At 41.0% G+C, this 13,163-nt stretch overlaps 1 protein-coding gene across 2 annotated transcripts; it reads right to left on the reverse strand.

The window, feature by feature from the left end:
• Positions 1-1,624: 1,624 nt before the first annotated feature.
• abi3b (ABI family, member 3b) lies at positions 1,625-7,984 on the reverse strand. 2 transcript variants are annotated; one of them, XR_004340840.1, is made up of 6 exons: positions 7,514-7,984; positions 7,224-7,391; positions 6,016-6,195; positions 5,862-5,920; positions 2,756-4,885; positions 2,389-2,521 (listed from the first exon to the last, which is right to left on the reverse strand). XR_004340840.1 is itself a non-coding variant. In XM_032575298.1 (5 exons), exons 1-5 carry the CDS (start codon positions 7,655-7,657, stop codon positions 4,222-4,224), a joined length of 1,215 nt encoding a protein of 404 aa, XP_032431189.1. In that variant the 5' UTR covers positions 7,658-7,984; the 3' UTR covers positions 1,625-4,221. The 2 variants fall into 2 exon arrangements, 1 of the variants encoding a protein (XP_032431189.1); XM_032575298.1 differs by having other exon boundaries at positions 1,625-4,885.
• Between the last annotated feature and the right edge of the window lie 5,179 nt (positions 7,985-13,163).

A 13,163-nucleotide genomic window follows, 5' to 3' on the forward strand; every position in this document is an offset into this window, starting at 1 on the left:
TTTTTCTTTTATGACTGAATTACTGCTGTTAATTTGTGACTTGGTGAAAACCGCCACATAGAAGGTTCCTTCAGGTTTCATGCTAGTTTCACTCCAATTGTTTTTGGCAAAAACAATTTCTGTGTATTTCATTATTCAGATTTACGTCTGTTTAGTTTTTTCTTTAGTTTTTTTTGTTCTCAAACACAAGTTTATATTGGTTGGAAAGTTAATTTTGGGCTAATCTGATGTAACATTGGAGGCAACTTATCCGTCCTCACCAGTGAGTATGGAGGCGGGTGTTCCACGGCGCTGTAGCCTGGAGTACGTCGGTCGAACTCTGTGCCCACTTCCTGGTCCTCTGGTCTGCATATGGCTTGGACTTGCATTGTTACCGTGGCGTCGCGCTGTTCTCTCCTCTTCTTCAAGTGATGATAGAAGCAGAGAAGGACGGCCGCGATGGAGATCACTGCCACCGGCAATCTGGGAACAAATAGTTTATTTTCACACAGAAACTCTGGAGCTCAGACAGACTCCATCTTGAATTCATTGTTAACTCACATTATTCGAAACATCCTTCAGTCACAGCTGGACTTAAGTCGACCTGCTGGCATCACTGAGAGACGTAGCTCATCATTTCACCAACCTGCTGAGCAAAACGAGAGTTTCTGTTTCCTCACTAAATCAATAGGAAACAACTGAACAGATTGATGCAATTTGTAGCCAAATTAGGAAACAATGTCCTTTATATCCCAGCTGATACTGACACACCCCAGTCAAATGATTATGATCTAAAGTGACCCGGCAACATTTCCCTCACATGAACGTTCACATGTGAACTGATAATAGTTGGTTAGAAGGATTTAACAGAACAGACCGGCAGTATCTGAGATCCAACATTTCTAACATTCATCCTGAAACCTTAGGCGACAAGTGAAGCTCAGTCTCAGATCTATTATCTCATCACATATGTAATAATTAGACTTTGGACATTTTAGAGACTGATCTTACCTTGTTTGAGAATCCCAAACATCCAGAAGTTATCCAGAGCCTGAGCTGCTGTCAAATGATAATGTGTCACATGAAGGAGGCAGAGTGAGCAACGTTTACAGCATCGCTGTCATGCCACAGAGGGGTGTGTTCACTCTTTGTCACACTTACTGTACAGAGCTCCGTTCAAACCCCTGGCACTTTTACACATTTTGTCACAACCACATAATTCAACATGTTTTTGGGGGTTCTGTGTGCAGTGCAGTAATTATTTTCTATAAACAATATAAAATAAGTTTTAGATAAGAGTCTAAAAAGCGTGATTTCCGTTTGCATTTAGCATGATGTCAGGTTACTTTTTTTTGTTTCTTTGGGGTGGCTTTCCATATTTTGTGTTTATTTAAGAAAACAAAGAACCAGTAAAACGACAAGAAAACACCTGCAAACATAACCGAGAACAAAATCTCACTAATTTTCTGTTTGAAAAGGAGTAGCAAGAAGTGAACACTGACATGTTTAATGCAATATATATCATCTACATAATCAATAATTATCAGAAATTTGTAATTGAAAAACATGTTATTCAATTTACTGTGCTGAAAAATACCTACAAATAAATTCTGTTACATAAAACAAAATGATTGCAAACTGACTCTTAACAGGACGAGAAAATTTACTGACACATAATAATGAGAGTAATAATGACGTGTGAATAACCAATGAGAGTCAGAATAATCTAAGCAACTCAGCTGTTCATAATCGAAGCCAAAGTTCATATCCAGAGTGATTTTTTTGCCTTTCTTCTTTGCTCCAGCTCAGTGAAGTACCACCATGATGCTGCCACCACCGTGCCTCACTGTGTTGTGTGTTCAGGGTGTCAGATTTCCCAGCTTGGTTTCATTTTGGTCTCTTCCTTGACATCTCTGTCTGCTGAAAGCAGTGTCTTTCCTCCCACCGTTCCTCCATGAGCGTCAGCAGCTCAACATGATCCATGGATCTCAGCAGCTCCTCCAGTTACTTTCAATCCATTCAACTGGTTTCATTTGAGTGTATTAGAACAACAGAAGGTAAATCCAAATTCACAACGCATTTTACGATTTCCTTTTTTTTTTTATTGGTAAAAAGTTTTCAAAACATAAAGTAGGATGAAGTCATTTGTTTCCACTTTACAAAACAAAGTCAGTTCTTTGCATTGTCACATAAAATCTTTTTAAAATACACAGAAGTTTGTTCTGGGATAAACAAAGTTGTCGACACATTTGGACATATTAAAACACATAATGTCTAGAGAAATCCGGAAGAAGAGAGAATGTATCAGCTTGAAGGAATGGGAAACTTTAACTACGCTCTACTCAGATAAGCATAATACTGGTGTAAAGGCTCTAAAAACAAATAACCTGAACTTGAGATAATTTATGCATTTTTTTTTAAACTTTTTGATCACCTAAACAAATTCATTTCTTTTCTTTTTTTAAAAATCGGAATCTGCTTATATATGCACAATAATGCAGCACAAACAGCACAGCATTATTGTGCTGCACTCTTCTTCCTCCTTTTCCTCCGTAACGACAGCGGAAGAGGAGAATGATGAGGATGGTGGGGTTAGCAGGATCTTCATCGTATGATGAGGGGTTCATTCCTGAGAACAGATGGAACAGATTCATCGCCGATGATTCCTCTAACGCATTTTTTAAAAAGTTGGATTATTGAGAGTGCAGCGTGAGAAATAAACTCCAAACAGGAATCCTAACATGAGGGAGAATTAGACTCACTGCTGGGGAAATACTTCAACTCTCTGAGGAAAACAGAGGAAGAAAATGTGACTGAGTGTCGCTGACCTGCTTTAAAAACCTTAAGAACTAAACTATTTTCTTGAATTTATGAAGAATCCTTTACACAATAATCCTCCACACGGTGAGACAAAGTTCTGGTAGTGTCATGCTGAGGGAATCCGTTTCTCCAGCCTGAACAGGGCAGCTGGTCAGAGATGAGATAAATGAAGTTAAATCGAAGAGAGTTCTGGACGAAAACCTGCTAGAATCTGCAACTGATCAGAGACCGAGTTTCACCTTCCATCAGTAGAAGAGCCCCAACATATTTTTTACAATGGTCCAGTCAAAGTCCAGTGCTAAATGAAATTGAGAAGCTGCATTCAAATATTAAAAACGTGCCTTTTTGCAGACACTCTTCATTAAATCTGGGTGAATTTCAGGCAAACAGTCGGCAAACTGTTGAGTTTGTCGTTTTTCTAATCTGGTAGAGACAAACCTGGAGCGACAGACTGACTCACTCAGCTGATTTCTGTCTGCAAAAATGGTTTAAAAACATATTCATTTTCATTCAGTTTGCACATAACACTGCACATGGATTTTTGTGGTAGTAACATAGCAAAATATCCTAAAAATACTGAACAAAAAGTATTGTTCTAAAACAAAATTCTAAAAAAACCCTAAAATCTGAAACTTAAAAAATACCCTAATTTTCTCTCGGGCAGCTGAATTGAATCCATTTTCTCTCAGATTAAATCGATTTAACTTCAAAAGTTCCCCTTCATATTTATCTGCATCTAGATCTTTATTTGTACAGTACTGACGCTGTCAGGTACAGTAAATGCACTTAATTATAGAGGTTTTAAATATGACTTGCAGCAGACGGCTCACACCCTCAGTGGCCTGTTTAAAGACGCAGAGCACACTGAGGTCAAAGCTGCCAGTGTTAGAGACTTAGGATCACGTTGACCAGACAGGAAAGTGACCGCTGCCGGGGCCGAGCCGCAGACCGCTGCAGTTTGAAGTAACCCTCATTACGATGAGGCACGGACGTTATGGGAAAGAGGAAAAAGTGATGGAAGAGCTGATGACAGGAAGCCAGGAATCCCTGTTTCAGCTTGTTTTGAAGGAATGCGGTGGAGGCGCCGTCGGGACACGCTGGGACGATCCCCGCCGCTCACCTTCTGTACGCACAGAATGCTGAAGGAGGGATTTTCTAAACCAGAAAATGTCACTTCGGGCTAACGCTTTGGTATTAATCACAGATGAAACAGCTCAGGGTTCAAACACCTGCACGCGTGCACCAACACACACACACGCACACACACACCCCCCCACACACACACACACACACACACGCATGCCTACACCCCCCTCCACACACACACACACCCACACACACCCCCACGCCTGCACACCCACACACACTTTGCTTTAGTTCTGCTTCAAAGTTAGCAAAACCCTGAGTGACACAATCTACCATCTAGAAGAGGGGTGGTGGGGGAGGGGGTGGTGGTGGTACACCCCTGGCTGGAGGTGGAGGAGGAGGAGGTGGAGGAGGAGGAGGAGGAGGAGGAGGAGGAGGAGGAGGAGGAGGAGGAGGAGGAGGACCGGTGCTGTTGCCAGGAGGAGGTGGAGGTGGTGGCAGGAAGCTGTTGTCCGACAGACCGATGGCCGGTGGAGGAGGGGGTGGTGGTGGTACACTTCTGGCTGGAGGAGGAGGAGGTAGACCGATGCTGCTGCCAGGAGGAGGTGGAGGGGGTGGTGGTGGTACACCACTGGCTGGAGGAGGAGGAGGAGGAGGAGGAGGTGGACCGGTGCTGCTGCCAGGAGGAGGTGGAGGGGGCGGTGGTGGTACACCACTGGCTGGAGGAGGAGGAGGAGGAGGTGGACCGGTGCTGCTGCCAGGAGGAGGTGGAGGGGGTGGCAGGAAGCTGTTGTCCGATAGGCCGATGGCCGGTGGAGGAGGGGGTGGGGGGAGATTGGAGGGAGATGGAAAGGAGGGTGGAGGAGGGAGGCCAGTGTCCATTGAGGAAGGAGGAGGAGGCAGGTTTGTGGCAGCAGCAGGTGGAGGAGGGGGAGGCAGGCTGTTCACTGTGGGCTTAGTGGGAACAGAGGGTAGAGGTACGGCGATGCCGTGGGTCAACCTGTTGAGGCACAACAACAAGACAGCAGTCAGGACTTCTACATCAGGTTCAGTTAAATGAGATGTTATCAAAAATATATCTCTATATCACATCTATACAGTAGCAAAAGAAACTGTAACTCTGTAAGGATCCACAGCTTAGGTGGAAGAATGTCTCAACAGGACATATTGTGGTCAAGCATTCCTCTAATCTGGCTTTTACCTTGATCCAAAATCATTTCTAGGTATATCAATTTCATTTAAAAGACATCTAGTTAGTAAACAAGGTCTACTAACCTGTCTAATTTATTCTCAGTATATGCACAGCTGTTCTGTGACGACCTCAGAGGTTCAGAGAACATTAGTGATCACACAGAATCCACAGGACCGAGGAACACGGCAGATCAGAAAGAAACGGCCAAGTTAGGAGTTTTCTGCAAGCCATGTAGGGAACACAGCAAAAAGGCACTATTGTCAGATAAAAGTACATTTGGACTTTATGACTTACATTTAAAATGATTTGTGTGATGACAGTCTACCAACTCACATTGCTCTGATCACACCATCACAATGGTGAACAGGCCGATGTGTCTGAGACCAAGACCAAACCCAAGACCAGACCCTCAAGACCAAGACCACACCTGCCAACACCAATCCGACCTTCCAAGATCAAGAATTCACCTTCCAAAATCAACACCAAGACGATGGCCGTACCTTTCAAGACCAAGACTAGACCCTCCAAGAGTAAGACAAAGCCGGGAACTTCCAAGACCAAGAAGAATGGATGAAGATTTAAGTTTCTAGATAGGTAAACCTAGTAGAGACACACCTCAAATTGTCTATAAAATGAATGCTGAAAAACTGTCATTTTTGTTTCCCTTCAAAACCTTGCACCACCTATCAGACAAGAGTCCAATGAAAAGCTTTGAAGTTTGTTGTACAAAGTACAGTATGGCTGGTCTCTGTACTGCGGAGAGATGAGATTTATGTCTACGTACACCAAGTGTTCTTCAGCTTGCTCCGTCTGTGTGTTCTTGCTGGGCTGCTGCTCTTTGACCTGCAGGTTGGGGTTTTGGGAGTTGGTAGAAGGTCAATGAAAGTCTACAAACTACGAAGAAGATCATATATTTCTCAAACTGAAGCGTACTTCACCTGGAAATAGTGTCCAACGGTGTCCAAGATGGTGTATGATATCGGAGTTCTCATGTAACCCGTCTCCTGCTCTATGCCTGAAGGGGGCGGGACCAAGGGTTTGGATCGGGTCTTGTCTTTGGGTGTGGTGAAGGCACCAATCTCCCTCCTTGCCACGTTCTCCAAGTGGATGGCAGCAGCCTGGATCAGAACACAGTCGACTAAACTACAAACAGCCACAATCTGCCATGACTAAATGAGGGAGTCTGACCTGGTGCAAGACAAGATGATGGTCATAACCATGAATAAAAATACACTTTACCTTCATTTACATGTTTCATTTAAAATAACTGAATGGCTGAATTACTTTTACTTAAAACAGAAAAGAAACAATTAGTCCTACTGCAACAGCAACATTTATTATTACACTGACATCATTTATTCATTCCTATTTTGATTGGATGCACAGATGTAAGCAAAAATATAAAACGAGCAGCTTCATTTGATAGGTTTTATTTAATCTATATATGGAATATTATTCCTTATAGAGAGAGAGCAAAACTAGCGTAGCACGTTGATTAAATTACATTATCTGTATGTTCAGTTATTTCAGTAATTAAATAAAAACCTAACCTCATATAAATAGATTCATTAAACATTAAATAGCATTTATGAAAACCCAACATTTTCCTTCTTAGAAAAATAGAGTACTAAAAAAAACAATGCAAAATATATTTTTGATAAACATATTATAGTCTACACAGGAGTACTTACTTGAAAGTTGTCCATCAGTCACAGACACTTTTGTGCACTATTTTCTACCTTCTTCCACTATATATATCAGTTTTAAAACTGATATATATAGTGTCAGTAGTATATAACCACTGAAGGTAACAGCTACTTGATTGCGCAATAAAATGGCTTCAAACTACATAATACTGACCCTTTAAGACCAGTACTAAGATATGTTCTCCTCCTTGTCACGTTGCACTGATGCAGTAATTCATGCAAAAAGAACCACAAGCAACTATACAGTACACAGTCCAGTACATAGACATAGACATACATGTATCGAAATGTTGTTGCTTTATAATCTTCCTTGACACTGAAGCCTCACTTTAAAATAAAATTAGTGTAACGACCTTTTTGAGGATTTTTACCAATTTACAGCTGTGTTCAGTGGGTAGGGTTTGAGAGTTTGTGTGGTGACGGGGTTGTTCCTGTCTCACCAGTGACAGCAGGTTGACGGAAGATTCCATGTCTTTGATCTGCATGGCCTGGGAGTCCAGCAGCCTGAGCACGGTGCTGGCCACGCTGTTGATCTGGTAGGTGACACTGGCTAAAGCCTGGGTGGTCAGAGCCTTGGTCTCCTCCACAGCTTTGGTCGGATCATCCGCCTGTGGCAACATTATCACACACACACACACACCCCCCCACACACACGCACACACACACACCCACACACATCAAATCATGCCTGATTAAAAGCTGTTCAATGCTCACAATGGTCTTCGCTCACCTGGAGGTAGTTGTTCTCGCAGTACTCTGCCACTCGGAGAAGGTTGCTCTGGTTATCAACCAGATCTTTCCTGGCAGCCGGCGCCTCTTGTAATATCTGACTTATAACTTCTGAGAAGCTCTTTGGTGCTGTCATTTCTCCCATGGCTGTTAAAAAAAAAAAAAAGTTTACTAAATGGGAAGCCAACAGACGTTGTTTGGTGAGGATGAAAAAGTTTTGGGTTTTTTTTCCCGGTCCACGCAGGGAGGTGTTTGTGTCGCTGGAGAACGCGGAAAATCCCGCAGGGGAGAATTTTGAGAGCAGCTGTTCTCAGGGAAGGGCAGCTCCAGGCGGACCGCCAGTCACTCCACACAAAAAAACAGGAAACATCTGTCTCCTTTAACTAATATATGCGTGTGTTCTTTCTTTTTACACAATGCCAACTCAAACAGCGAAACTACTTTATTATTTCCGATGCGTCTCTAAGCAACGTAAAACTCCACCAGCGATATTCGGAAAGTCCACCAGAGGTCAGTGTTGCCCAAAGAAATGACTTCTACATCCCGGAACTCTGAGTGACGTAGAAAACTTACAGATTTTCAACTTACAGATCTGTGAAAATTTACAGAATCTAAGAATCTGTAAATTCTTACAGATTTTAAAATTATTCTTCAAAGCCTTTTTGTATTATCTTGTTACTGAAAATGTGCTATATAAATAAAATTACCTTGACCTTTTTTCCTCTGTGATTTTAAAACTTTTGTCTTTACTCAACAAAAAAACTGTTTTAAAATTACAAAGGAAAAGAAACTCTCCAAATCAAGCTATTAATGTGTGAAAAAAACAGTTTTCCCTCTAAGCTTACTGGCTGTCACTTCACTGATATCATTGAGATTTTACATCATTGTGGAGAAATTTTGGTGTGTTTTTACATTGTCACATTTATTTTTTACTTCACGTACAGAATCAGTTCAGATCTCTTCGTGACTTAAATTTAGACTTTAAAATATTCTGTTCCTATATTGTTCCTGTGTTGTTGCATAGTACTTTCTTTCATTCTTAGATTGCATATCACATCGGGTTTTCTCCTTTCAGTTTTAAATGCCATTCTTTCAGCTTCAGCTTATACCGTCCTGTGATGCATGCATTTGTTTTCTTCGCCATTCCACTCAAGCCATTAACTGCTTTCCTTCTTCTGTCAGCGACACAAGCTCAGTGCTTTGAAATTTGCATGAGACAAACATTTCCTCCACAGGACTGGAAGATGTGATGATATCAGCTTAATGTTCGAATGTCCAGGAGCAGGGAAATGCTGCGTCCGACATTGATTTTGAACAATTTTCCTTTAAAAGTTGTTCACCCCTCTCATTTCCAGCTGTTTGTAAATTTTGCATCGCTTGCAGGTTTTTTGTTTTTTTTTCTGAAGAGCTTCCTGTAGTTACTTTTGGAGTTTCCTCTCCACTATCTTCAAAAGCCACTGGCCGTTCCGAACTTTGGTGACAGCACTGATGTGGAGGAGAACATTAACAGAAGCGGACTGCATACATTCAAATACAAGTTGTACTTTTCACAAGTGCCAGACCTCTTTATTGTCAGAATCTAACGGGTTTGTGTAAACAGTCTGGGGTCCAGAAGTTGTTTTTTTCCCCCATCCCATCCTACAAGTGATGTCCAGTGTCATTTCTAACTCCTCAGCACTGATTCTGCCTATTTTCAGTCAATACAAAACTTAAATGTCTTTATAAGAAGAGATCAATAAAAAAAATGCAGAAAACGTTGCATTACAATTTGACTTTAGGCCATGCAGTTGTTAATGTGTCTTTAAAATGTTTCCCCAACATCCTGACAGTTTAAAGGTTAAAGCCTTTTCAGGTGGTCAGAGTTGAGGAATTGATCGTGTATTTTGGAAAGTTATCATTACACAGCTTTGTTACCTAAATCGACTCTGTAACAATTTCAAATATTCAAATCACACAAACACAGCATGATTCGCAGTCCTTTGTACCCTCTTGCTTTGAGAAAGCTGAATGTAAAATGAGCTGAACTCGTTAAGACCACTGAACTCAGCAGAGCTCAGAAACCTGGTGGCAAAGTGTTGACAATATGACTCTTTCCTCTTCGTTCTCCTGACATTTAGCCTTAGTGAGGTTTACAGTTTTGAAGGAAAATGATTTGTAACAGGCATTGAGGTTTCTAAGGTTGAGGTTTGTAAGGACCACTCCAAAAAAGCAGAAGAATTTCACCAGGTTGTTGCAGCGTTAGAATCTTTTTTTTTAAAGCCAGAAAGGGCTTTTTTTTTTTTTTGAGAACCTTTTTGCCTTCATGAATCAGGGCCTAAACATGAACACTTTACTTCAGGAAACAGCTCAACGAATGTCTCTCTTTCTCTGTTTTTGTTTGTGACACTGATCATTTGGTCTTAGTGGGATGTTCAGGAGGAGTGGGTCTCAGAGACAGTTTCTACCCGATAGCAATAACAAAACTAAATGCAATCAAAAACAACCATTAATCATCATGAATGATGTATGTGAGAATGTGGCTGTTCTTATTTTTTATTTTTTATTTTTCTGCCAGTTGTTTGTTGATTCTTGCGTTGTGTGTGAATTGTGAGACAGTTATTTTTTGTTTTTGGGCATGTGCACCGACTGATGGCACCCTTTGAATTTCGTTGTCCTTGTGACAATGACAATAAAGATTTATCTTATCTTATCTTATCTTATCTTATCTTATTTTATCTTATCTTATCTTATCTTATCTTATCTTATCTTATCTTATCTTATCTCTTATATCAAGGTCAGACAGGAGGGAACCCGGGGTGTTCCAGACCGCCAGACTGCACACAGGGTAGAAAACTTGAGGGGTCAAATTGACTACAACAGCCAATGGGCTTTGATTGCTGAACTGTTTAATTAAAACAAGATGACTAAAAAACGGCAAAGAAATGATAGACATTCCCATAGTAACAGAATCGACACATTTCTGTGTGCTGGTACTGGTAATATTCTTCCAGCTATGAAAACCTTCATTTTGCCCTTTAATTTTGTATTTCCATGTTTCCTCTTAACTGAAAAGAAAACATGAAACCTTTTTTCTAGAGACTTCAAGATCTCCAACCAAACTGACTTCTGGTCTGAGTTCTAACATGACAGTTTAAGTGTGAAGCACTAATGGCACGACCCAAATCTCAAAATAAAGAGAGTAAAGTTGACTTATTTCAAGAGTTCCTTGCAAATGTTCCGTGACTCCGGATGAGTTGGAAAGACGACTCCCTCCACTGAGACATATTTTACCAGCTTTATCACTTCTCAGTGTTGATTGTGGGTTTGGAAGACGTTGTTTGACTTATACTGGTTGGCCAGTAGGTGGCAGTGTAGGAAATGGCACAATGAAGCCCAACGACATAGGGCAAATGCTGCACACTACAAGTGAACACCTTGTGATCCACTAGAGAGACCACTAGGGATGAAAGTAAGCCTACTTACCCTGGTACTGTTGGGTTAATTTGAGCCTCGTTAAGTAAAATCTCCTGACCTCCCCTTCCTGCACTCTGTTCTACCCACTGCACTTTTTGTTCTCTCTCAGGAATCAGAAAAATACGTACAAGCTAATGATAAGAACCACAGTCTTGTTTATCCAGCAACACGTGACCAGTTAGACTATCAGTAGTCTCATGCACACTAAAGATTAATTGTAATTAAACCCACGTTTGATGTGCACATTTGCTCAGCACTCTGTTGTTTTATGGTCTTGTTTAGACAGCTGGATCACCCAAGCATGAAACCAGCAGCAGAGCTCAGAGATGAGATCGCCAGTTCACTTCTAATTGAAACTTACCTCACAGGAAGGTTTGGAGGAAACCTCACAATAAGGTCGTAAATACTCCATAAACCCAGAGGTCATTCAAACTGGTTGACCTATTGGATCAGATAACAGCTGAACAAGACAATGTTTTCCTCTGGTAGGACTGACTCAAAATCACCTGTTATTTTATGTTCCGAACATCCATTGGTTGTTCACAAACAGCAGAACCGATGGATGACCATTACAATGTGGTCCAGACAAACATGGCCGACGTCGATAGGGTTAACCGTCTGCTGCATCAAACCTTTAGCAATTTAATTCACAACGTGTTTGAAAGCCCAAAGCGACAGAAATGGGGCGCTTGACAGAAAACAGGTGGAAGTGAGAGGAAATAAAGCTTTCCCTTAAGCTGAAGACCATACGGAGCTGACACAACACATTCCAAGTAGAAACCCAGGAAACGGCGCAGACTTCCTCTAAGAGTAGAAGTGCCTTTTAAAATACTTCTGCTTCCTGTGGCCTGATATTTTCAGCAAACCACTTTTGCAACAAGGGACTTCGGAGTTAAAACAAACACTGACATTAAAACAATGTCAAAATTTTTGAAATGTCAAACAACGCAGTCATCCAGAACCTACAACAGGAACACCAAAAACATCAGCCGCACCTCTAAAGAAAAAGTCGTGAGGTGTTAAACCTAAAATTTCCAACAAATTAGCTATTTGAGATCATGTGCTACCAGTACAGAACTTGTTAAACACTGGCAGCACTTTGGTCTGAAGGCATCTTGCATAGACAGCAAAGTAAAGCTTTTCAAATACATTTTTAGTGGCAAAAAGGGAAACAAAGAGAAATAACAAAGAGATGAGATCAAGAACAACACCAGATAGATGGACATTCTGCAGGAAGTAACAGGATGGAAGGAAGGAAACTGGTGAAAAGTTCTTTTCTCTTACAAATCTTCCCCCTGGTTGCTTAGGGCCTCCGAAAAATGACTCGCCTGGAGAGGAATAAGAACTGCTACAGTAAGTTTTATTGTGCCAACTCTGAAGAATCCTGATACAATCCATGTGTTGAGTGGATTTTTTTCTCACCACAAGGGAGTGAAGTTGGGGTGGAATCCACCCAAGAACGCTGCTATGAATGCAGAGCAGGACCAAAACATCCGCCAAATTAAAACTAATTCTTCTGTGTATTTTTCAGAAAATATTGAGGTCAGGACTTTAAAGGAGTTTAAACTTATGGCCAAGAAAGTTGACAGAGAACTTTTGGATAAGAAAGTTTCTTGATAACTAAGCAAATTGTGACTAACTGCCACTCCTAGGTAAAACAAAATGAAACAATACAGGTAGGAGCATCACACAGTCTGACTGAAAACTAACTGCATTGACTATCTTCATATGAATCCCTATAGGATGATTCAGAAGGAAATGCCCTTAATTGATCCATTTTTTCTGAGTGGCAGGTTGTTGGATCAGGCAATACAACAACCTTCAGTAAATGAAATTGAGTAGCAGCATTTCTATTGACAATATGACTTTGTAATTTCACATTACACACACCTTTCTAATTCAATGGATTTTCTTTATTTTCATGACTATTTATAAGGCAAGAAATCCCACTTATGAACCTGACAGGGCACACCTATGAAGTGAAAACCATTTCAGGTGACTACCTCTTGAAGCTCATCAAGAAAATGCAGAGTGTGTGCAAAGCAGTAATCACAGCAAAAGGTTGCTACTTTGAAGAAACTAGAATATAAGGGGTATTTTCAGTTGTTTTACACTTTTTTGTTTAGTGCATATTTCCACATGTTATTCATAGTTTTGATGCCTTCAGTGTGAATCTACAATGTCAATAGTACTGTATA

This window comes from Xiphophorus hellerii, chromosome 10, assembly GCF_003331165.1.
Source record: "Xiphophorus hellerii strain 12219 chromosome 10, Xiphophorus_hellerii-4.1, whole genome shotgun sequence".
NCBI lineage: Eukaryota > Metazoa > Chordata > Actinopteri > Cyprinodontiformes > Poeciliidae > Xiphophorus > Xiphophorus hellerii.